The 26565-nt window shown below is 41.9% G+C and overlaps 1 protein-coding gene across 8 annotated transcripts in view; it reads left to right on the top strand.

Annotated features, from left to right (window-relative positions):
• The window catches only part of PHACTR1 (phosphatase and actin regulator 1), a 318656-nt gene that overhangs the window by 236155 nt on the left and 55936 nt on the right, over positions 1 to 26565 (top strand). For 7 of the 8 annotated variants that reach the window (XM_065832917.2, XM_071804572.1, XM_071804578.1 and 4 more), the window contains 4 exons: positions 1007 to 1087; positions 8055 to 8240; positions 9135 to 9344; positions 19138 to 19462. In XM_065832917.2, the coding sequence (XP_065688989.1) occupies positions 1007 to 1087; positions 8055 to 8240; positions 9135 to 9344; positions 19138 to 19462 (802 nt within the window). The remainder of the gene's footprint in view (positions 1 to 1006; positions 1088 to 8054; positions 8241 to 9134; positions 9345 to 19137; positions 19463 to 26565) is intronic. The other variant, XM_071804574.1, reaches the window with a different exon arrangement.

Here is a 26565-nt window from a genome sequence, read left to right on the forward strand (position 1 = left end):
GGTTTCAGAGCCTCTTTTGCTTTAAATCTGCCTTGGGCAAACTGGAGATGCTGAGTCCCAGTTCATCTGTGCGTGTGTGTGTGTGCATCTGTGCCGGGTCTGATAGGGGAGCATATGGCAGAAGCCATTCGCCCTTGACGGTGCCTTTTTGGCAGGCACAGGCTTGTTTCTCGCTGAGCGCACGCAGTCACAGCCACTCCTGCACATCACTTGCCCCTTGCTTGCTGGCTTTCAGCTCTTTGCCTGGATGCAAGTCCTTTGTGGTGTTTTAGTTAATTGGACATTGTTTTAATTACTGCTTAACTGAACAAACATGGAATTTCTATCTGTCATCGTGCCTCCTCCGTGACCACGGTCTCCAAGCAGGCAATACAGGACTCGAGCGGTTCAGACCTGGTGTAGATTGCAGTAGCTCTCATAGAGTTCCCATCATTTACACTTTTTTTGAGAAAAAAACCTTCCAGGGAGGAGAAGGCTCCATTAAACAGCTCTCTTCTTTTTTTTTTTTCAACTGTCCCAAACACCTTGCTCTGCTGTCAGTGGAGTTAGTGGGAAACAAGCCTTGGCTTTCAGGGCAGCAGAGGTGCCAAGTCCTCTTCCATGGCCTGAGGACAGTCCATGGCCACATCTTTCATTGGTGTGATCCTTCGCGTTGCCTCCTTTCTTACCTTTCCGTCTCCGGCTTTTGCACTAATTGCCTTTTTCTCCCTTTGCTGTCTCTAATTTCTCCACAGCAATGCTTCGGCCATGTGTCAAAATTAAGCAGTGGGAGTGCAGGCATGCCCTCCAGTCGGTCAGTCTGTAGCCCCCTCTGTCAATAACAGCTGCGCTACAGCAGTGGGCAGATTCTCTGGACTGCTAGAGGCCTTTATTTTGAGATGCTAATTTGCTGCTGACTTGAAGAGGAGAAAAAGCATTTTTAAAATGCCTTAAAAGGGATAGAGCCTTTTAAAACAATCATTTCCCTTCCTTTCTATTTATATTGACCCTCCTTCTTTGCTTACAGCTTTGGAAAGAAAAATATCAATGAGGCAAAGCAGAGAGGAGCTTATAAAACGAGGAGTGCTGAAAGAAATTTTTGATAAAGGTAAGTGTTCTTCTTTTCACAACATTAAATGGACATCCCATATAGTTTTATGGGCAGAGAGTACATTTTTGTAACATTAAGAGCTGGGAATACAGTCCTGAATCGCAGGACTGTGCAGAGTAAGGTCTCCAAACATCTCTTTTTTATTTCACCATGGGCTAGTCCTCCCCATTGGATACATGTCATAGTCACCTGGCAAATAAAACCAAAAACTAATCAGAAATGTAAAGCAGTAGAAATATAAATCACAGGAGTGTGCAGGAATCACTTGCTGCAAAACAGTGAGGCATCCAGACAGCAGGAAGATGGAGTGGGTCCATGCCTGCACATGTTAGCAATGTCTGGTTGAGTCATTCCAGGATTAGTTGTTGTGGAAAAGAGAAGCATTTAAAGGTTTTGGATACTGGCAAGCACAGAACAGTGCACGTTCCCTTGAAACAGCTCAATAGACATAACAATTCCTTGTTCATGATAATTAATTTGTTGAGTTGGTAATGTATTCTTTATGCAAAACGTCATTGTTTTACAAACACCATTGTTTTACATTGGTAATGCAACACATATTTGAAATCTATTACGTATGTGTGAATCTTTAACCACAGCTTTTGTTTGTTTTGCTACTTCCCTTGTCAATAACTAAGGCAATTAATTCAGCAAATTATATGAAGACAAGCCGAAGTTGCCTCTTAATTTCAATAGAACTTATGCCTGTGCTTTAAAGCCTCATTAATTCAAAGTCTAAATGTCTTTAACAATACTAGTACAAAACCTATCAGAAGTTAGTAGAAGCTATAAACTTTCACAGATACTAGAAATAGGGTCTACCTCATAACATCTGGAGCATTTAAATCAGAACAGTTTATTTTTTTAAGTGGAAAAAAAAATTAAAAAGACAAAACACATCACAAAACTGGAAAAATATTTTGCTTGTCATTAAATTATACGGTTTTTACTTGTTACGTATTTTAGATGCTGTTAGTCCTTTAGATCTAATGCTGCCTGTGTTTTCAGTATGGCCTGCTGCCTTGGAAGCCATCCTAGATGCAACCTCAGGGTAAAAACAACACCTGTCGAAAGGTTTGCACTCCTCACAGCTTTGGGCTGCGACTCAGATGGGGTACACAGGCATCCCCATGGTCCAGGCTGTCACACCAAGGGTGTCGCAGCCCAGGATAGGCCAGGGCACAGCTCCGCATGTGATGCACCAACCAGCTCAGAAGTCAACCTTCAGTCATAGCTCTGGATGGGGCGTGCCCTCCTTCATCCCCGCCTCACATCCCACACGTAGCTTCTTTTTGATCCGTCTCTACTCATACCTAAAGACATCCCCAGGAAAAATTTTTCCTGTGCGGCCTGACCCTGCCCTCCACATTGCTACCAAAGTGTTGCAGCTTTCTCAATTTATCATATAATGCTCTAACTTGTAATCTTCTGTGTCATCTTGTGAAGGAGGTGCTAAACTGTCTGGAGGCCTCTATCTGAAAAAAGAAAAAAAAATCCTCTTTATAGTCATTTTTCATCTTATAACATCAGAAAAAGCTGGTACAAAACACATGCTGCTTCATCGTGTTTCCAGTGCAAAAAGCAGAGACATCAGACTCTTTCATGGCTGGGTAATGCTAGAAAGGAAGCTACAATGCAAAATATCTGGACTTCTCTTCCAGTATCCTACATTTTTTCCTGCTAGTTGCAAACAGAGAAAGATAAGAATTGGTACCCCTCCTTGAAAGAAAGAGGTGGGGCAGAGAAGAAAGTGGTCATAACACAAGTATAGTAGAAATGATCAAGTAGCTTTGATGATACAAGGATATGAGTAAAGCAATATTAGTAGAGCAAAAGCCATATTTCCTTCAGTGGTGTAAAAATCTGAGAGCAGTTCTAATAAAGGATATTATATCTTACTGCAAACCTTAAGTAGAAGTAACATTTTCCTTGTAATTCCTGTTAGAGGATCTCTAATCCTTCAAGAAAATACAGCAGACTTAAGCACTTTATAGCAGAAAGCTCTATTTGATGATGATAGCACCTTCCTTGCCACAAGGCATCTTGCATAGGCATTAGGTGTAGCCGTAATGTTAAATCTTTGTCTCCCTTTCCTGAGACGTGGACAGAGCAGACAGAATCAGTCCTTGAACCACTAATTTTGGCTTTTTCTTTCTTAAAAAAAATCCGTACAGATCAAAGGAAACTGAATATGGATAGACTGACCCAAGACCAAAAATTCTGGAGCTTGCAGTGTGCTTAGCGTTGTTTCTACCATGTCTTCAGTGTTGAACAAAAACAGAATTAGCTAGTTTGCCTGCCATTTAAAATGACATTCTGACCTGTTTGCTTCAGGATTTGCTGGCTTGTCAGAGGAGTTCATGTCACCCAGCAGGTGAAAGTTAGCGGAGCGCAGTAAGTCACAGTGTTCACACATGGGAGAGTCACTGTGCTCCGCCTGCTATATTTGGGAAACAAGAAATGCTTTTAGCACTTCAGTGACCCCCACACTTAAACTAGGCAAGTGAAACCACTCCAGACTGAACTGCAGAGAGCTCTTTTCTTGGCAAGGGCCAGATTCGTGACCAAATAAGTTTCTGTCATCTTCCGTTTCCAGGGTTCTGTGACTTGAGTCTTCTGAAAATGTAGGCAAAGGTTGTAATTTTTGCAAATACTGTGTACTTTTGGAAAAATAGTAAGTTGAAGAAGTACCTCTGTTCTAATAGTTTGTGGGCAGGCAGTGCCAAGAGGTTAAAAAACCAGCTTCCACCTGCAACTCAGAACTTAGCACAGCATTTAGAAGAACTCACATTTTTGCTATACCATTGCTCCTACGCATAGAAAAATTACTTTGATTTTCACATGAAGAATGTAACCGTCCCAAAAGCATCTGTCTTTAGAACTGCCCACTGTTCCATGGTGACAGTCAAAGAATTAAATCTACTGGTAGGATTTTGATACCTCTTCTTTTATCTGAACATAGATGAGATTGCCTGTATTGAGAAATTTCTAAATATGAGTGTGTACTGACTGCTTGCTTCAGAGGTGATGGTGCAATGGTTCTGCAAGGAAGCATAAACATTCTCGATCTTTCATGCTTTTGTATTTTTATACTCTCCATGTAATCAAAATTATGGATTTAGACCCAAATTTCAGATTACCTAAATCCTGACAGGATTTGGAAGTGTTACACTTGCATGCTAAGGCAGGTTTTCTGGCAGTATGTGAGTATAACTTTTAAGAAGTGGCTTTGGTGATGCAGCAAGGAGGAAGGCATGGCAGACAGCACACAGCCAGTTGTGCTGCAGTGAAATCATACGGTGAAAAGTTTCGAATCCCTCCAGAAGCAGGGCGTACATCTGTATTTCAACCTGTCTCAAATTCCATGGCATCCCACAAAATCAAAGGTCTGCTTGGAGACTGAAGTCAAGGAGGATCCCAGCCACTGTGCTACAGTAGCCACCATGGCTGGGAAACAGCCCTTGGGACAGGTCTTGACCACATAAAGGAACACTCAGTTCTCCATCCCTAGCCCATAGGGGCCATGGCAGAGAAGAACATAAGTTTTTATCTGCCCTTTCTAGCCTTTGCCATGGAGAATGCTTGCCTGGACAGTCTTACTTGAGAGCAGGCGAATACTGAAGGAGACAACCCAAGGTGGAGAAAACCCCAGGATTTTGAACTCTCACCATTTTGACTTCCTTAGCCGTTTGTCTGTAGAAGGAGTGCACGAGTGTGGCACTTTTCAGACATGCAAGAAGTTCCCTAGTCCAAGGCATTTGGAGTGAAAAGGCAGGGTGAGAAGGTAGGCAGAGTTATGATGTAAAGAAGCAACAAAGGGACTGGTCTGTACCAGTCAGCGTGATGCACTGTGGGCTGCTTCACACCAGGCAATTTTTTTAAACGTACCTGCAGGTGGAAATGGCAGGTGAGTTCAGGAGTACAAACCATGCTTAGGGGCCACATGTTTTGAGCACATCATCTGCGCATTTCTGGGCCTTCACCCCATGCTGTTATCTTCACGTGCTAAGTTGCATCAAAGTGTCAGGGCAGAGTCCTCTCCATCAGGGAGTGTCCTCTGAGGTCCTGTTTCTTCAGTGACTTCAGATGTGTGGAGCCTCCTGAGTAACAGAAGAGCAGCCTTCGTGTGCTCCCGTTGCTGCAGAGGCTGGGCTGTTCCCTCCGGCCCCTGTCCAGATGCACACTCAGACGACATTATTGAAGTTCACACATTTAGGATAAGTCATTCTCCGCTAAGTAGCAGCGGGCTCTGTGGAAACACAGCAAAGGATTTAGCAAATGAGAGAACAGAAGATTGCATACGTTATCACTGTGCAAAATTAATGTTAAACTCATAGTGGGTTCCTGAAGACTAATTGGTTCATCCATGTATATGTAATAACTGCATTACCAGGATTCCTTTCATTTGTATGTCAGCTAACCAGAATACCTTTTAGTACTTTCAAAATAATAAGTAATTTGCCTTTTATATCTAGTTGTCAAGCGTGCCTCTCTCATCCAGGATTAATTCACACTAAGAGATTCTTCACTCTACACATTATTTTATCTGCATCTTTGATCTGTTTGCTGTACTTGAGCAGCTCCCCATGTAGCTCTCATTTAAGTGAGATCAGATTTAGGGTGTGTATTTCAGTCATGATTCTGTGTCATGTCTGATGGTTTCAGTCAAATCCAAGGACAAGTTTTATATTCTAAGTTAAGACTGGATATATTCAGAAGGAAGATTAAAAGAGGTTATGCTGTCAGTACAGAAAGCTTGTTATTATGACAAAAAGTAAGAGCCAAAATTTTATCTCCCATTTTACTTTTTTCCAACTGCAAACCTGCAATGGATCACTTGAATGCTACCTTCTTAAATCATGCTGAATATACCTTGAGAAGTGCAGGGCGCGCTTAAGACAGTAAGATTTCAAGGTGCTCAGCATGTTATGATAGGCATCCAACTTCATTAAAAATGTGCAGACATCCCTCCAAAAACTAAATGTTACTGGTTTAATCATGCATACATTTTGTCTGCTTACGGTTATGGTCAAATTTAGTCCTGCACTGAATTAATGAATATTGCTGGACACAATCACTGCCTATCATTCAAGAAACAGTTGCTCTGTATAAGAAATGGTTCTGCTCTTTCATGAAACCAGGTAACTGGGACAACAGCAGCCCCTATTCCCAAACACATGCAAAGGTGTGTGTTTATAAAAAGGAGCCAGAGCAAACACAGAATACATAGCATTTCCACCCAAACAGCTAAGTCGAAAAACATTCAGCTTAAGTACGGTCTGAACTGTTTGATTTTTGCTGCCTAGGGAAATAAATGGGTTTGTATTGAATGACCACGGCGGTTAGAAGGCTGTGCTGCGAGCAACTGGCCAAAGCCTTCAGTTTTGATTAATGTTGCCACCTTTTAGCCAGCTCAGTTGATTGCTCTGAAAGCCATGGGTCAAGTTTCAGTCTAATATGATGTAGCTGTGAACCGTAATAGCTCTCTAGGTCCTCAAAAAGCCTCCAACCAAAACAAGAAAGTCAAGACCTTGGTATTTCTAATAATTCCAAAATAAGCAGGAGACCATCTTCACTTGCTGTACCAAAGCTTTAAAAGGCAGAAACACAATTCTGAATACCTATCAGCTAACGTACTTTCAGACTTGTTAACTGCTGTGTTTTAGCGCCTAAATGAGGCGTTTTTTTCTCTTTTCAGTACTCTTTTCCAAAGCACTTTGCATATGTTAGCCCTCTGAGGGGAAAATGTGCACTCACTTGAATGACGTACATCTCTGCTCAGTACATTGGGCAGTAATATGGCTAATCAGAGGTGCCCAAAAATCAAGGACCAGATCCTGAAATCCTTCATTTGACTTAAAAAATAATTTAAAAGCATAGTAAAATTAGGGTCCATTTATGTGCCTGCTGATTTTTAGCCTTACAGGTCACATTCCAGTTATATTTCCAGGCTTCCACTCATAACCATAGGGGCTGAACACTTTCATTTATAAAACTGTAATTGAGATATCCATGTAGTCATTGCCTCCAGGTACCAGAGTGCTGTGCATAACAAGTTCCAAGATAAAAATCATGTGGGTTGACACCACAGAGAATGATCTGATCCCTCGCTTCTGTTCTTTATTATTTCTAAAGTGAAGTGGCGTTTGATAAGAAAGAAACTACCGGCTGCTGTTACAGAAATTTTGCTCAGATAGAGGGGATATTATTAATAACTTTAAAAACAAGTTTTCTAAATGGAATCTGCTATATCCCAATATCAAGACCTGACACCAGGTGACTATAAAAACTATTCTCTCCCTGACTTAAAATCTTGATGCTGGGAGCTGTAATGTTTTTATTTGCGTGTAAAATAGAGACATAGTTCTGTGATTATGCCTGTCTCCCTTATAGCATAAAAATTGGTGTAAGGGAAGAGAATAATTATTGTTATTATTATTAAGATATTATAAATTATATACTGTGTATATTAGTATTCTTTAAGAAAGCTCCATAGCTTCAGTTCCAGCCCATTCTCATTCTTGACTTCCCAGCTTCAACAAAGGGAAAATGAATCCTGTGGCCCTGGGTGGAGGATGGTCAGGATCCATCCTGCTTAGACCATGGATCATAATGACCATCCTAGGGTAAGCAAAGGATCAACAAAAATATTTGAGAGTACTTTTGCAGATCTTAATAACCCCTTAGGCCAAGTGGAATGCTATCAGACTTCAGTGAAACTGTTGTGGACAGAACTTCACAGTCAAACATCTTAAAAAATTGCTCTACACAAGTTGTATTTTTGAAATACAAACCATATTGTTTTGATCATTATCCCTGTGCCTTCTGTATACATGTAAGATGCGGATTCAGATTCCTCCTTTGCAAGCAAGCTAATGGAGATAGCAGATTTCATTTAAAATTCTTTGTGCATCTTATTTATGTGTGTTCTGTTGTTATTCTGCTTTCTTCTGACTATGAACAGATGGGGAACTTTCCATACCAAATGAAGAAGGAGCTTTGGAGAATGGGCAGCCTCTGGGCTCCGGGCAAGTGCTGAGCTCCAGCCAGGTATCCCTGCCAGCCCTAGCAGAACTGGAGTCAGTTCCAGCATCTGTGGAACCCTGCTCATACGAGGTGCTCCCAACCACAGAGATCATGGATGGGACAGGTAACATCTTGTTTACATTATGATGTAGATACTCCAAGCTGTTTGAAACAACTTTTTTGACTTCTAACATTTAGTGTCTAGCCCTGAGAAATCCTTGTTGAAGATCAAGGTCTTCCGATGGAGAAAGAGGTGACAGCATACAGATTGTCACTGGATGCTCCATGAGAAATTTTGACTGACTTGGCGTAGAAGCAATATGTACTTCTATACAAGTAACCTGCACTTTGTCAACATTTAAGAGTAGATTTTTATCTCTCTGGCTACATCTCAGCTGTTCCAGTGAGCTCTAGAGCAGAGAGCTGACCACACATTTAAACCCAGGTGAAGCTCTCTGGGCTTCTTCCCCAACCCATGCAGAGAGACAGCAGCGCTGTACATCTGGATTAGCTCCTCGTTCTGCATCACTCCATGACGAGAGTTGCAAACAAAGGTCAAGTGAGCAAAAGTGACCGGTAGAAGTGTTCATCCATGATCTTGCACAGCTATGCGGCCTCTTTGAAATGTAGTAGGCCCAATGAGGTGCTTTTACATGTATAGGATAAGTTTAGGGACTACGTGCTAACATGTCTGATCCTGAGCAAGCTGTGGTGACAGACCGTCTCAACTGTGCCATTTTAAGGCTCTTGATTTGTGTTCAAGATGTGGGAATACGTCCCAGCCTGGCATAAAGGAGCTGGCTTCTGTCAGAGGTAATGGGAAATCTGGCTGTTGTGTAGATGTGTGTTTTTCTCTCTTTCTTTCTCTCCTCCTTTCTATGTTATACGATGTTTGAGTGCAATCTATTAGTCGTTCTTAATCTGCATTGGTACGCTGTTTTTTTGTCTTACTATGGCTGTATCCGCCGCTGCTTTGCTCATAACGTTGTTGCGTCTATGATGTGGTTGTGTCCTCCAGTGTCTGAAGAGAGCCCCACATCCAATGAATCCGGCATCCTCCTCTCCCAAGATCCTACTACAGCTAAGCCAGTCCTGCTACTTCCCCCCAAAAAATCTGCCGCTTTCCCTGGAGACCATGAGGACACCCCAGTGAAACAGTTGTCCCTCCTCAAACAGCCCCCTGCCCTGCCTCCTAAACCTATTGCCAGGATTGCCAGCCACTTAACTGGTAAGTAGGTGTTCCTGGACCCTCAGCACCACCGCTTCCCTTGTAGGAAAAACCTGCCCTTACAGCAATGTTCTTGATGTCCTTCCTCCTTCTGTAACGCTGTTTGCACATGTTGTTGTGTGTACTGGTGATGTTTCTGTGTTGTACCTGGGGCAGAGAACACGCTGCATTTTCAGGGTATAACTTCGTCAAGGTTGCTTTAGGGCGCTTCCCCTCTCAGCTGTAATTACCTCAGACCACCGCTGCGTTTCCTAACCCTCCTCACTCCTATTCATCAAGACTTGCCATCGCTACAAAAACTGCAGGATATGCTTTGATGGGAAAGGAAGTATGAGGAAAATACTAGGATATTTTTAAATGCCTATAATGAGAAAAGGGTTGAGAGGAAAGGGAGAGTTTTGCTTTCTCCTTTTGTCCTTTGTTTCTTCTCCCCTCAACAGCCGTCTGGGCAGGTTCCCCTGCACACACCCTGTATCTTTCCATGTGTTCGTCTTTTACTTGGCCCCCTGATCCTTACACAGGCCGTTCTGTCCCATGGCTTCTTGCCATTCTGCTTCCCTGCTCACCCTTTCCACCCCTGCTCTGCCTGTTCCCCACCCACTGCTGAGTCCTGCTGATGATGGGCAGCTCCAGTTCCCAACGACCAGGATTTTGGTGCCCTGCAGTTTGTGATGCAGTGTATTTTTCACTGCATGGCAGCTAGCAACTGTAGACAATACAGGCTCCTGTGTGCGTGCGTGCGTGTGTGTGTGCATGCGTGTGTGTGTGTGTGTGTGTGTGTGTGTGTGTGTGTGTGTGTGTGTGTGTGTGTGTGTGTGTGTGTGTGTGTTCAAGGTGTTTTTACAACTGCCCAGGCTCTTTGGGATTCAAACCTCTAGATACATGTGGAAGGAGGATTAGTGGATCTTACCTGAGCTGTCTCCTCTCTTCCGGCTCTCATTTAGACCACTGAAGCAAAGGATTGCTACATTTACACAGACCAAAAAAAAAAAGATTCCCTAAATGCTTGCCTGCACCTTCTGAACAGTCTGCTCATAATTGCAGATGCTGCTCAGGAGGCAGCACCTCAAAATCCTAAGTTCAAGATGAGCTGTGTTGCACAGAACTCTGTTCTGGAGCAGCTACTGGTCTACTCACTGTGTTGCTCTTCTTGTGTTAATGCTGCCCTGATCTTTTCAGAGCTGATCTGAGAAATGCTCAGCCTACATTAATGCATTCTAGATGTTTTGGTTTTTTAGTTTTTTTTTCCTGACAGTTAATACCCGTTTTATTTTGGTGTATTAAATATATATATATATATATACAAGGAAAGAGCTCATTAGGAAAGTGCATGTTCTGTTTTTCTCTCGTATCTCTATGTAGTCTCTTTATGTTTCTGTTTAAGTGACCACACATTTTTGTTCTGTATAGTTTTGTTCATTTTTTGTGGAATCTCTTTACTTTCTTACCTGCCACAATCTACACATAAAGATTAGTATCTTGCCTTGTACTACAAACTGAATGGGCAGTTCTGCCACCTGGCAAGCCAGGCAGCACTATTAGTGGCTTCAGGTGAGGACAAAACCAGCTTTCTGTGGTCTCTTATAACTCTCCATCCCAATTACAAGAAGCTACTCTGAAATGAGGCCAACACAAAGGAAATTAAAAAATAGGAGTAGCATGGGAAAAACATCAGGTACTAAATGGCTTTTGTTCATAAGCCTTCCTTTTGTGAGAAGTAGCAGAAGAATCGAAGGATGCAAAGGATGGATGTTTCTGGTGGGTTTTTTTTGCAGCTGTCAAGTAGAATTTGGCTTAAGATATCAGCATAAATCAATTACTTGATGGTGATACCTTTCCAGTGAAACAGAACTGTGACTTCTCTTACTTTGTGATGGCCTTTGGTGGCCTCCTGCATAAACTCTTGTATGGGCATAAAGACAGACTCTTGTACGTGCATATACAGAACCTTCACAGAAAAAAAAACAGAGATTCAGATTTAGTCATGGGACCCTAATTTAATTGACAGTTATTCTTGGTAGAACTGAAAGCCTCATTTATGCATACCTTATAAATAAAAGTATTAAACTTATTCTTAAGGGTCCATTTACTTTGGTGGTCTAGAGGATATATGTGTTGTTCAGTGCCTTGTGTTCTCCACTGGTAATTATTTTAGCTGTGTATAATCTTTGGAAATGAGCAATCAATCCTAATGAAGCACCCTCATCAGTGAGAAGCAGAATTAATGCTATTCTTTTACTAATTACTCCAGAGACATCCTCAGCTTGTGTATGAGAAAACAAGTAAAAGCTGAATTCTGGCGTTTGGGTGAAGACTTTCTGTTCTTGTTGCATACCCATTCTTCTACTGAAGATTTTGTGAGAAGGTTGAAGGGCAAAATAAGACATACTGGGCATGGCTAATGGAGAGTGACAGTGGTTTAATGGTCTGGTAGCTCTGTTCAAGAAGACTGTGAAGGGAATTGCAATCTTGTGGAGGGTTCAGGTACACATTTGAAAATGCACAAGCGCCTCAACTTCTGTCTTAAGATACATCTATATTTGTGTGTACATATGTAGGTCTATTTGGTAAAAGCATGTTTTATAGAAACAAAACTGAGAACATATAAAGTCACTACAGATGTGGTCAGCAGGAAAAAAAAAAGGAGCAATATTTCAAATACAAAACTTGAGGAAAGAAAAGCTTTGTTTGAGTCTGACTACCTTCTTGCTGTGAACTTATCTCAAAATTCTTCAGTAAAGGCATGAAGACTGATTTGCAGGTTTGGCAAAGGACTTAATACAGGTTTTAGAAATGGAAAAGAAACATTCCTTACCCCTGAAAGCAGCTGTAGACCATTTCAGACATCTGTCTGCTGGTGCCAAGGCAAAGATTGGCCTTTCCCTCAGTAAGAAATGCACATAAGTGAGCAGGCCTAAAGTAAACATGTAAGAGCACATTTAATTTCAGGGAGAATGAAAAGGAAAAATCTGTTTGAAAGGCGACAGGAAGAGTGAATTGCCTCTAGCAAATATAAATCACACAGATTTGGCATGCTTCTTCGCAAGGCTGGAGTGCTGTCAGGAGAGGACAGTGCAGGAATGGTAGCAGAGCAGCCCCTGGGATTGGTGCCACCACTGCTGCAGAAGGTGCTCCCTGCTTTGCTTCACACCATCTCCCATGCTCCCGGCACTGCTGCCTCCACAGGGAACATCCCTATCACAGCACTGGGCGTGGAAGTGCCCGTGCAGCCCTAGAAGACAGCAACCCTGCGAGAAAACCAAGGTCCGTAGCAGTTTTGATACCGTTGTTTCACTGCTGTGTGTTTCCTGTTGGCCAGTCACCTCCTGGTGAGTATTCTACTGGTCTTCAGGCAGGATTATTATTGGACAATGTTCACAAACAGAATTTCTTTCATCATTTTAATTCTCCAATATACACATGCAGAACCCAGGCATTTAGGACAACACTTGCAGCCTCCATATTTCATTGAAAATGTAGGAGCAACCAAAATAATCACCTGGGACCAAATTTGATTGGACTGTTCAGGTAAAGTCCCCAGATTATAATAAAATCTCTAATGGCCAACAGTGACAAGAAGACTGATCATATCTGATTTGATAGACAACATACCCCAGTGGTGTAAAGCTCCATTTGATCTTGATTCATTAAGCTGTTTGCTTCTCACCAGCACAGATGTTTTCTGAAATTAGATATTTTCCATTCAAACAACTGAGTCACCAGTAACCTATAAAGCCCCATAAAACATCAGAGAACGAAATCTATGCCACTCAGCTGGGATCTCAGCAACATCTGGGTGTATTTGAGCCCGAAGTTAGCCTAATATTGGACTAGGGTGTAGCCTTGGTTCTATCTGGCTACTCAGCTATTGTATGGAAGGTCTGAGAAACCTTTTGTGTTCTTTTGTTTTCTTCATTCAAGATTTTGAGCAGAGACATAGCACATCCTTAGTTCTGATGTCGGGCGTTCTAGTTATGTCTCCATAGAGTAAGAGCTCATTCATAATTAGAGGCAAACTTTTAACATGGTAGGAAATGTTACAAGCCCCCAAAAGTTACTTTTGATACTGTAGAGAAGCCAAGGATGAGTTGTGAGAACATAGATGCCTGGTGTCCTGCTGCGTTGCCACAGCACAGCTGATTATTAGTTACTGCATTATAAAAGTATTTACAACTATAATATACCCAATAAATGTTCTCTGCAGTATTTTATAACCCAACAGTCACACATGTCTCAGAAACCAAACCACTACACACAAGCTTCCTCCTCTGTGATGTTGCCTCCTGCTGTCTGATCTGGCAGGCCACATTCATGAAGACAGGTTACATTCATGTGGGGGACAATGGACAATTCTCTTTTCACTGTGTGCTTGAGGAAGAGGCAGCAGAGCAAAGGCATCTCCCTCACCAGCACCCTACGAGGTTCTCACAGGAAACTGGACCCTGATGCAGTTGCTTTCTCCATAATTCTTCTGCCAGCTGGTACCTGGAGGGGAGTACCTAGCACATATAGGCATCAGGAAATCCTCCCATCTCTGGAACCCCCTTCAAGGCTTTGCACGGGAATTCATGCAGAGCTGTACTTTTCAACCTTTAGGCTAAGCGTGTTTTGCTTGTATTCTCTAAATCGAACTTGAACCTTGCATGCATATATGGTGCAGAAGAACAGCAAAGAATTTCTGTCTCTGATCTTCCTTGAAGACATGGCTGCAGATCTTACTGCCATCAGCAGGAGATGTATGGCAAACCTTTGAGAACAGTTTTTAACTTGTCTTTATGAATCTGCTCAAAAACTCTTTGAAATAAAAGAAGAGACTCCCACTGTTCAGGCACAAGTGATTCCTGGAGAGAAGACCTGAAAAAGTAGAAGGTACTTCTTCAAATGTTACAGCAAATATCAGGCACATCACCTCATTTCCACGGTGAAGCTATCTCAACAAGCCATGCTGGGTTTTAACATATTTGTTTTGCATGTTACTTTACGGAATTAATTGCTCGGATGGAATTTAAAGAGTATCTCTTTACTGTATAAGGTCATTCAGGTGTCAAGGAACCTCAGCAAGTCTCTAGTCCATCCTCCTGCTCAAGGTAGGGCCAGCTATGGGATCACACCAGGTTGCTCAGGGCTTTATCCATCTGGGTCTTGCAAACCTCGAAGGATGCCAGCTGCACAGCCAGTCTGAGCAAACAGGTTCCACTGTTTGGCTCTTCTGATGGGAGAAAACGATGTCCTTATAATCCAGTTTTGAACCTCTCTTGTTTCAGTTTCTGCCCACTGTCTCTCTCCTCCCACCATGCACCACTGGGAAGAGCCTGGCTCCGTCCTATTGATGACCTTCTCATAGGTACTGGAGAGCTGCTGTTAGGTTCTCTGTGTGCAAGCTATCTTTTCTCTGAGCTGAACAAGCCCCAGCCCCTGAGCCTCCCCTCACCGGTCAGGTGCTTTAGCTCTCAAGCATTGTGGTGGCTCTCTGCTCAACTCATTCTGGGTTTTTGATGTATTTCCTGGAAGGTCCTAAGCTTGGCACCATAATCTAGATTCAGCCTAAGGAGTGCTGAATAGAAGGGGAATAATCCCTTGATGATTTGGCTGTGTTTCTACTCACGCAACCCAAGACACTGTTGACCTTCCTTGATGGTGGGTACAATGCTGGCTCCTGTTTGACATCACAAGGAGTCAAGAAAGAGCTTTTCTGCGACTGGCGGGATAACAAACATAGCCAGCTCTGCCACAGCCTAGGATTCCCAGGCATGCAGTAGTTGTGCTGGGGAAAAATTTGAGGGTTTTAAAGAGCTTTTCTAGCAGTGCTGCTGGAGCAGTATTTGCTGCAGTACATCCAGAACTTCCTAGCACCCTGTCTGCAACACTTATATCTGCAACACGTACCAACCAGTTCTCCAGACATGTTCAGTGGTGAGGAAGCATCAGACTTGGTGTACTTGTTGTACAGCTCCAGTACACGACAAACGCATCAGAAAAAACATACCTGAGCAACCATTCTGTGCAGCAAATAAAACTACACTTTTCTGTCTCCTGAAAACCCAAAAGGAAATGCAGCAACTCTAGGTATTGACAAAATTATCTATATGGAAGGAGTAAGAGCTGACCTGTTTGTCTGATGTGCAGCAAATATTGTGGCATCCACAACTGTCTCCTCAGTAAAATATTGTCGTCATCAGTGGGAAGGTTTCTGTGTCTAACAACTCCTTCATCAATTCTGGCACAGTTATTACTTAACCATGCACAGTCCTGAGTGGTCACAACCCTGCTGGGAGCCAACATCTCACAAAATTGCTCATTATTCTCTTGAGCATGAAGAACCTCAGCCAAAAATTAATCAGACTTGCACACCTGGCTTCACGCAGTTTGCTTCTCTTCTGTCATATGAGTGTTTTGTGCAATGATTTAAGACTCTTGTAATGTTTCACTGAGAAGACACTTATCACAGATTCCTTATTCATATTTCCCCTGTCCAGCTTCTTGTTCATCTACAGATGTCCATGTCTGATGGATATTCCATGCGCCTCATTCCATGAGACGATAAAACTGTTTCCACCCCTGGTTCATACATCACATGCATTGTGAAATCAAAACAAATCAAGGAAAGAACTCTGAAACTCAGTCATCTCACTCTTACATGCAGGGACAAGGTGTTGTCTCCTTTACTCCAGATGATGGTTGTGCAGTTCCCAACAGCATGCCCGGAGCCCATGGGTTTGAGCAAGGCCCCATTTGTTCAGCACACTCTGACCGCTCAGTAAAACTTGCAGTATGAAGTTTCCATTACTGCTGTCACTGAAGATATACTGACACGTTTCTGAATGAATGGATCGAAATCTTCTCCCATTGCAGTCATTCTCCTTTTAGCCGTTTTTTTAATAGGCAAGTAGAATTCTCCTGAAGGTGAAGGGCAGACAAGTAGATTTAATGGCTCAGGTTCATTTTCAAGGCTCTATTTAGGTATTAGGGCCATGTTCAGAGAGGCTCAAGAACCTGGGTGAAACACAGTCAGTCTGAATAAAGCCTTACATTAAAAATAATGGGCAACATTTTTGGCAGGTGCCCAGTGGAGTCGCCCAGCACTGGTACCACTGAAAACACACTCATGTGAAGGATTTCTTTACATTTAAGTGGAAACTAAAGGTCCATGCCTTTGTTGTGGAGGGAGGGAACCAGAGTATACCCATCTGATTCATGATGGATTATGTAGTTGCTCAGGACAGTTAAGCTAGGTGTGTTCTCCCATGCAACTCCAAAGCTGCAGTGCCTCTATCACAACTCTACTTGCATGAGAAAGGAAAGACATTTTCAATATATTTTAGACAAAAGGTGAAGAATTCCTGTTTGCTTTATACCTGAACCTTTTGGCATGTTATACTTGTACTCCCAACATGTGATATTGTTCTAATCCTCAGAATCACAGAAGGCAGCAAACCCAGTTGTTACTCCCAGTTACTCTTTTGTCAGAAGCAAGAGATGCCTGCAGTTAGGATCTCTTGGAATTCACCATTAAGGATGACTCTGCTACATCAGACACAGAACAGTGGGGCATCCAGGCACAGGCACTGTCAGATGAAGACTTTAATTGAGATGCAGCAGCAAAGGATCTAAAACCAGCAGTCAAACCTGCACATTTCAAAATGAAAGTGTGGATCTCACTGTAGTCTTTGTAATTCAGGACCAGCTCTAGAAGTGAAATTGCCTGGAGCACAAATGTATGAAAACACTTTGTTACTATAAATCCCATAGGAACCTTATTCTCAAGGCTCTGTACAATTTACTCTTTACTCTTTCTGTTATTTACCTGTTATTGAAGAGGTGTGTTCTTTTATGCAGGATACAAAGAGGAAATATACAGAGATAATGTGTGTATAAGAAGAACAGAGTAACTTGGAGACCTTCCTGTGCTTGAAAAGAAAATCCTGCAAGCCTTTTTTTTCTACTGTACAGAAGGCAGTCTGCTTTAGAGGAGAGGGCAGTGCCCTGTGGCTTGGCAATTCCATGAGGTAGACTTCAGCCTTGATGGAACCATCAGAAGAATTTTTGCCTTCAAGAGGCAATATGTCAAGTGGCTATGATATTGTGCTGAAAGCCAAAAGACTTTCTACTCTCTGTAACTCTCTGACTCTGCAACATGGGAAGACGACTTTCTCTCCATGCCTCTATTTCATCTTTGCACACTCTTTGCCACTCCTGTGTCTTTAGCCTATAAGCCCTCTAAAGAAAGGGAAAGCTTACCATCAGTGCATTGTTCCTAGCGTAGTAAAAATACTAGTATCAAGTGGATACTGTGGATGCAGTGAAGCTACGACTAGCACTTTAAAAAGTCTAACGTCATATCTGAGCTTGACTCCATGCAAGGTCTTCTTCCACATTACTGTCGTTAACAGAAGTGTTAGTGCTTAGAAGTCCTAGTGTCAGCCTTGTGCACCATGGTTAGTAGATATGGATACCAGTATAGGCAATACCCAGAATAGGCCAGGAGGGAGAAAAAAATAAAGAGGGCAAGGGGAAGGATAGTTAATGCTAAAAAGAACCATCTGGAAAATATCTGTAGAAATCTGATCTCACTTAGGAGGATGATGACCTTTGAAATCTGGAGAGCAACATCTTACTCTCAAGCTTTCTCAGGTCGAAAGAAGATTCTGGCCCTTCAGTTCCTTTACTGTGTTCCAGCAAGAAGAGTGAACTGAAGCAACAAGAGGCCAAAGAGCATGCAAGCCTTGCCCATAGAGCTGCATTGCAGAGCCAAGTGTCTGTGGTATTCCAGGCTGGAAAGGGCCTGGCCTTCTTCCTAAACACAAACTCGCAGTTGCAGCTCACAGCAAATATACTTGCCCTCATTTTTGCTCTTAGCATGTGTTGTGACCATTTCCCACACTCGTTTTGGGAATGACAAGCCCTCCCATTACTTTTTCTCCCTTCTGAAAACATTCCACAGTGCAACTCCAAAAACCTGCATCCTGCAGTTGAGTCCTGGCAGAGAGAATTGCTTGTGGACCTCTCATTGATTTCCCATGGAAGTCAGGGGAGCCTTTGCCTGGCAGGTCAACTGTGTGATTCAATGAACATGCCTAGAGTTAAAAAGGTTAACATTCAGTGCTTGAGTCCAGAGAAGAGTGCCCGCGAAGTCTTCTGTAAAAGAATACATTAATCGTAACAATTTTCTGCCCTTTATCGTTTTCTCCTTCTGTACCCTTTGTTTTTCCAGGCCACTCCTGTTTGGTATTCAAACCCTATTTCTTTTCTCTCTTGCCCTATAATGTATTTTTTAACACCAGATGTTTTGCGTATTACAAAGCTGTAAGAAATGTGACTTGTAGTAATTGCACTGCAGTGTCTGAAAAGGATCAGGAGTCCCTGAGCTTTTGCTCCAGCAGTGATGGTGGTGAGTCATCCTGTAACTTCAGACACCAAATTACTCTCCCCCTATTTGCATCCCTGTTAAGCGGGAGACATCACACTTACCTCACAGGACTGTTTTGGAGCATTAGAGCTTTAAAACGTCAAAGTATGCCAAAGCCTTGTTAAGCATTGCTTAACGTGCTTATTAAGGGGCATGCACAGCCCTGGGATGTTTTTTGTGAGACTCAGAAGCGCTGCAAAACAACAGTATTTTTTCTGAAGAGCATGCTAAGCACACACAATGCAGAGTTGTCTGTCACAGCAGGGAAGGGGTGCACACTTCTGCCTCCACTAGCAAGCTCAGTACCTGCCCACCCAGGCAGATACTCTGATCTCCATCTTTCTGACATGAAAATTAACACCAGGGCCTCTCTTTCTTCTGTTTTAGATCCTGGCGCTCCTGTGAAACTGCCTTGTATGCCAGTTAAACTGTCACCTCCACTACCTCCAAAGAAAGTCATGATTTGCATGCCTTTAGGGGGGCCAGACCTCTCTCTCTCGTCCTATTCCACGCAGAAGAGCTCCCAGCAGCCTTTGACCCAGCACCATCACACTGTCCTGCCATCCCAGTTGGCAGCTCACCAGCTCCAGTACAGCGGCCACAGCCAGCACCTGCCTTCTGGCTCCAGCACGTTGCCCATTCACCCCTCAGGGTGCCGGATGATAGAGGAACTGAACAAAACGCTAGCCATGACCATGCAGAGGCTAGAAAGGTAATGGATCAACTTCTTAAATTACCTATCATTGTGCACTGTTTCCTCTTAATCTCAGCGTCAATGTCACCACTTGAGTTATGTTGATAGCCACAAAGAGAGGGAAAGAGCCTTTCCAGGCTTGTTCGACAAGTTTATGGCAATATATACTGCAGAGTGCATAGCTGCAAAGCTCTGGTCATGTGGAGATTGCCAAAAAAAAAAAAAAAAAAAAAAAGAGCAGGGGTGGGGGGAAGGAAATGGAAAATTGAGAAGAAAAGAAAAATCAAATGTGCTACTCAACCATACTGATAAGTATTACCAATTAGCTTGAAACAAGCTATAAGGACTTCTTACAAGTCACTCAGTGGGGTTCTAATATACTATTTCAATTATTTCAATTAATTTAAATTATGCATTTGATCTTAAAGTAAGTAAGTGACCCATTTCGCAGCAGCTACCATCTTAGCTATTTGCATCTGACGGAAGGTTGTACATGTGATCAGAAGAGCCTTACCCACCTTGGGGCTGTTTTCTATTGCTGTCACTTGTGGGTATCTCTGAATGCTACTTCGAATGGTTTGAGTAAGTGAAGCATGTTCTATAAATGCAAGCTGTCCTCCTAGACTGCAAGATCAGCAAGCTTTGTAAAATTTATTTTGTCTTGTAGAGCAAAATTGAGGCAAGTCCCAGAACAGGGAAGGCAGTCCAAAAAATTACGTGTTCTATTTAGTACCAAGGGCAGGTTTGAGGCCAGCTTGTTCTAGGAGCATCAGATCATCCTTCTGTTAGACAAGAAGCTAAAATATTTGGTCTGACAGACAAAATGCCTAACGATTTGCCCCCATGCCTCATTGTGATAATGCTACCTTTGTTATCGCGCATGGTTAAGAATAATTCAATTAGGGATGGCAGATTCTCCTTATTGCTTGAAAACCAAGTCAGAGCTGTCCCACACTGTCAGCTTATTTTAGTATCAGGATAACAAGACCTCCATGGTTACATCAGGGCACTAATGTTTCTGCAGCATGGGGGAACTCTCTGCTGGGGGAAAACACTTTGGGCTGTGAGGGAGGTTCCACTTCCCATCAGTAAAAGGGCTGTAGCAGTAGGATTGGGAAGAGCATCCGCAGCCCCCGCTATGTGCAGTGATGACCCATTTACCTCTCACGTTGCCAGCAGGGCTGGTCAGATGCATCTGCATCACCCCAAAGCTTGGTGCTCCAAGTACAGAGGGTGACTGGTGTCTCCCAAAGGTTCCCAACACAGGTCGGATGTCCTACAGTGTGGCAACCACTGCTTGCAGAAGGCACTTTGTTATCCTGAGCCCAGTGACATCTCTCAGAGTATGACTTCATTGTGGCATCTGTTGCCCCACAGCAATAAATGCTCCAATTTCCTGACATCCATCATGTTTATGTCTGCAGATACGTTTAGCTGATTTAAAGAAGGCGATGCTGTTTGGCTTTGACTATTAACTTGAAGCTGAAGCTCTGCTGCTTGCTAAAAACTGAATAAGCAAGGATTCATTTCCCAATATGAAGCAGTTGCCTCCCTTCGCAGAAGAAAATAAGAAAAGGTTGTGGCACTGATATCTCACATTCAAAATCAAAATAAATCCTAGTTCATGATATTGCAGACAGTTGATTTTTTCATAGGCTTTTTGTGTTGATTAACTATTATTTCAATAATGAAATAAAGTGTTGAGTACTTCAGTTATTCTCCTTGTCAAAACAAATCAATAATGTTTGCATTCACAAGAGAGAAAATCAGTTATGACAGTTTCCTGTGCAACAGTGATTGTTATTTTCATATTATATAGAGGTAAATTATTTGAAAGTATTTACAGGTCTGTGGAGCTGACACTTGCTGTTAAATTGCTCTTTCAAGCCACATTGTGATCTTAGGAAATTTGCTAACTTTTTTCAAAGATTTATATGGATTTTTAAAACACATGTATTTAACTTGGGAGAGGATTACTTGCACCAAATGCCACTGTGTTCCCTTATTTTTGACAGTAGTTCTGTTCCCTTAATTGTATAAAATCTGGATTAAAATCAACAGAAATTATACTGCAGTATTTGTCATTGGACACTTCAGCCCAGAAGTCCTGAGGGCCTGTTAAAACTAAAAAGATCCTAGATCTGCTTTCCTGTATTTAAAATTTAGTAGTCTGCTCACATGTGTTGCATGCACAAGTTATCCAGTGGTATCCTGAGCTTTACTGTTCCTTCCAAGAGAACAATGTACTGGGTCACTGCTCTTGGGTCAAAAATCTTGAGGAGATGAGAGAGCCTGGCAGGTCTCTGAGGCACCTTCTGGGGAATGGAAAGTTCATTGGCAGCATTTACTTTTGCTGATCTTAGTCTTTACAATGAAAGAATCCTACAACTTTATAGAGTAATTGCCATGGTGTTGCAGTAATAATGCTGCCAAGTCTGGTAATTTGGGGGATTATTTAGAATAGTATTTTACTTTTAATAAGGGAGGATCATGTAGACAAGCTCAGATGAGTTTTCTGCTCTAAATTTTTTATCTTCTTTTGCCTTCAGGATTTTTTTTTCTTGCCTGTGTCTGTTTCTTTGGTCCTGGTGCAGTGGAGGCTCCTCAAATCTGTTAAACTCCATTGATGTACACTGAATCCATAACCAGTTCATACCAACTCCACATTTTGCCCAGTAAACTTAGATTTCACAGCTCTTCTCTCCACCAGGACTGTGACCATGAATGGGAACAAAGAAGAAAGACTAAAACATCTCCTCCTTCTAACAGTCTGGATTTTTTGCTTTCACAGATAAGGTCTGTGGAATTTGGGTAGTCTAACAACATCTTAAGACTCATACTTGAAATCAGTGCTTTGCCAATGTGCCAGAAGCTTGCCAAAGAAAAATGAGCTGTCCCTCTGTAGCAGTCTGGAAGACAGAAGTTATTTTGCTTGTTTGACCTTGAGAAAGCTACTGAGTTTCTCTACCTCTCTATTCCCCTCTGCAGGAGCAGTTGCATGTTACTGCCTTGCCTAGGTCTAGTGCATATTAATAATTTAATGTCCTAAGATATATCAGTTTTTCTCATTACTTAAAATGGCAGTTAATTCCTGCATTATTTTTTATTCAGTTTTATTACAGACATAGAACATTAAATTCATTTGCACACTTAACATTTTTGATTGCAAACATTTTCTGGTAGTTGTAACATCTATTCATAACCTATTCTCAGAAGGGCAATCTGCCCCTTGTCATCGTGTGGTTATTATGACATGTCATTTGTGCTACCAGTTTGCCTCTATTTTTGCTTATAAATTACCAGCTTTTTGATAGATTAAGTTGAAACAGAGAGGAGTGTCATTTCCACATAACCTCTTTTCTGCAACCTCTGTTGCCGATTTGTGCCCTACTGCAAACAACTTTCCCCTTCAGCCCAAAGGAAATGAGTCAAGCATAAGTAAAACTCTAGACTCTGGCCTCATTTTTTTTACCATTTAAGAATGCATTTTAAGAGTTGGTGAAAATCTGATAAGCCCTGCCACCAAAATCTGCAGAAAGTTTCATCCTCCTGAGTGAACTGGGGCGGAAAGACCTTGCACAAAAAGACATGTATCACAACAGCAGCAATGAGAGCTTTAGAAGCCTGTTCGTACCCCTGGAATGTATCTTTACTTTTGACTTAGAGAGGCAGCTTCTTGATCTGAGATAGCCTCGTTTTCTGCCTTGCCCATATAGTTCTCGGTCTGTCTGGAAAGGTGACAATTAATTTCAGTTACTCTGTGGGCTCTTGTACCTCACAACTGAATCAAGCCCTGAGTTTGCTCAGCATCTGTACTAAAGAGCTGTTAAGTGGCAATATCTCACCCTGAGCTGGAGTTGCAGATGTGACAGAGCAGTGAAAAATCATGGTGTCCAAAAAGACAGTGTGTGAGACCAGTTCCTCTGGGACACCCAGTTCAGCTTCAGACTGTAGATTTATGAAATGAAATGCATTAGACGTTCCTGCCAGTGTCTTGTAAATCTTATAAAATGTTTTTGAGTCAGAAAACGTTTATCTCCCATAAAACTTGTCGTGAGAATTGCTTTACGTCTAAACTTTAGCATTGCCTAAGGATAGAAACGCTTAATATTTACAGCTCTGCCTTCTCTCTCTGACTCTCACACATATGCCTGTATTGCATAAATGTATATGCAGTGGTTTGAAGTTTTTTTCAAATTTTTGTTTTAACTGATAAGTACAGAAGAATGTGCTGTGGATCTGAAAACATGCTGATAAAATGTAACTCTTTGTTCCAAAATCAAAGAGCCTGGGATGACAGATGAAAAGTGAACATTTTTTTCCCCACTAGATTTTACAGGAGGGATTTCACTTTTTTTCTTTTTCGATTTTGTCTGTATCATGAGTCACTCATATGCTTAAATTCTGATTTAAGTATTTTCTTACTAGATTGCAAGCTACACTGGTGTAACTTTTTTGCTGTTTTGAGCATGTAAAGGTGATGCAACAGTAATTGCAAGTGCTTGTACTGGTCAGCTATGAATTATTCAAATCTGTGTGTAAAGATACCTCTATCTTCTTAAAATAAGCACTTGCTTGTCTGTAGCTTTGTTCTCTCATTTTGTTGCAAAACACAAAGTTGATTTAAAATAGACTGTTTTAAACAATAGTGTGCTTTTTGGTAAATAATGCTACAAAATTTTGTGGTGTAGACCACCTGACCATGAGTGTTTTTGCTAATGACTGAAGGGAAATTATGCACAATGGAAATATCCAGTGACCTTGATTCGTCTTTCTTAAGTATACTGCAATACTGCATGTATTTTACAAGTGCTTTGCTTAGACAGCTGACTTAGTCAAAATGCTGTGGAAAAGGCTGATTTTAATCAAGACGAGCACAAAACATCAGGAAAAATGAGGGGCTTAAAAATAGCAAGTAGTATTATCAAGAAAGTGGATGATTCAGAAAAATTACAATGAGATGAGAAGCTGCCTATTTCTAGATCACTAGTTCAAATAAAGATCTAGTGTGGTAATTTGTAAATCTTGTTGCCATCTGATACCTACTTGGTAACCTAAATGGGTGAACCACTTTGATATCTGCTACCCTGTGGGCATGGATGCATTTGTAGCATACATAAATCCTTCACAGAACAGGGAAGCACCAAATGCTCCTGGATGCTGAACTACTTTTTGCTCCTTTCATTTGTACTTCCAGAAGGGAATGAGTGAACTTGTACTTTCTGTGTATGTATTGTTTTAAGATTAAGTGAGTGATTCCATTGTTGTGTTCACTATTGGAGGGGTTTTTATGGTTTTGGGGTGGTTTTTTTTAGCAATGTTAACAGAATTTCACAGCATTTTAGCTCCTCTTGGAAATTTAATTCCAGGTTTTTTTCATTTCCTACCTTTCGTCTTTAAGAGTTACACAAAAAATAGGCTACAGAGAAAACATGTTTTTAAATGAAGTTAATAGAATTAGTAAAGCACATGGATAATTTAGAAGTTATTTGAAAGTTTTTAAAGACTGTAGTGCATTTATGCATTGTTAGGAGAATCCAGCTGATAAATTCTAAAACTACTTCCAGGATTTAAAAAAAAAAAAAGGTCAAACTCACCGAAGTCTAACATAAAAATAATTCACAAGCCAATTCTTCATAAGTCTTTTATACTTTGTGTTACAAAACATAGCCTATCACTAAGGAAATGGAGTGCCTCTCTTCAAGGCATCCAGTAAAGTTGTGCATCTCGTTGTTAGTCTGCAAGAGTAATTGTTGCAATTAACAAAATTATTTCATTGAAGAAAGTGAAGTGTTTCAAGTTGGCTCAGGAGAAAATAATCTAAAGAGAAGAACACATTTTTTCAAGATGCACAATGCTTCTGGTGTTCTGAACAGGAATATATATTCAATGGAATTGAGGCTACTCAGCACTTGGTAAGGGCTGACCCAAATTTGGGTCCATGAAGTGCAACTTGGCCAGCACACCTGGTTTTGCACCTGTGTTCTTGTGGAAAGTAAAATGGGAGTTTGGCATAGAGAGGGTGTCTGACAGGAAAATGTTCCCCATCTTTTATACAGCTGTTGCCTCTGCTGGGACTTAAGAGAGAGCAAAGTTTCTGCTGATTCAGAAATAAACCTGAGCAGCCATTATTTTCACCTGCCAGTCTCTCATTCTGATTTCATATTGGAAAAACAACGTGAGCTATTAGATAAAAATGGGTTGGGAAACTTGGTTCTGTTCCTGGCTTTTCCTTTCACCTTATGTTTCTTTGATCTTCACCTCCTCGTGTTCCTGTTTCCCTGTATGTATTGGATATTAGGAAAAATTCTGCACAGAAAGGGCTGTCAGGCATTGGAACAGGCTGCCCAGGGAAGTGGTGGAGTCACCATCCCTGGAGGTGTTTAAAAGATGCATAGATGAGGTTCTTGAGGACATGGTTTAGTGGTGGACCTGGCAATGTTAGATAACAGCTAGATTTGATGATCTTAAAGTTCTTTTCCGACCTAAACGATTCACTGATTCTGTGATTGATATGTTCCTTGGTAAAGGGCTTTGAAATTGGCACATAAACAGAGCTAGATGGTAGCAGTACTGACGACAGGTCTGAACCTGGTAAGCTGCAGGAAATGATGGATTGCACTTTATGTGGCAAAAGAAATATGATTTTATCTCCAATTCAGATGGATCTCCAGCACCTGGCTAGAGTGAGCAGCCGAGGAAGTAAAAGGAATGTATTGTCACTGCTGCTCCCCCAGCACATAACCATGCCATTTGCAAATAAACCTCCCAGACTTTAGCTCCCTCCCTTGTTATGTTCACCAGCTCCCAGTGTCTCTTTTTCTCCAAGCCCAGTTTTACATACCCAGTCCCCTCCTCTTCAGACAGTTGTGCCCTTCCTCTAGTCAATCAACATCTTGCCCAAGGAGTGCAAGGCGTGGTTTTCCTCTGCCTTTCTACAACTCTCCTCTGCAATCTGTACCTTTCCTCTCTCCTGCTCCCTTACTCCACCTTTTGCATTCAGGTGAGGCCTTTTCCCCTTCCTGCCTGCATACCAGTCAAGAGGTGACACAGACGCCGGCCTGAAGACGTTTGTCAATCTGACTAGCTGGTGCAATTCCCACCAAGCCTTGAGACTGTAT

This window comes from Patagioenas fasciata, chromosome 2 (genome assembly GCF_037038585.1).
Source record: "Patagioenas fasciata isolate bPatFas1 chromosome 2, bPatFas1.hap1, whole genome shotgun sequence".
Taxonomy (NCBI): Eukaryota; Metazoa; Chordata; class Aves; order Columbiformes; family Columbidae; genus Patagioenas; species Patagioenas fasciata.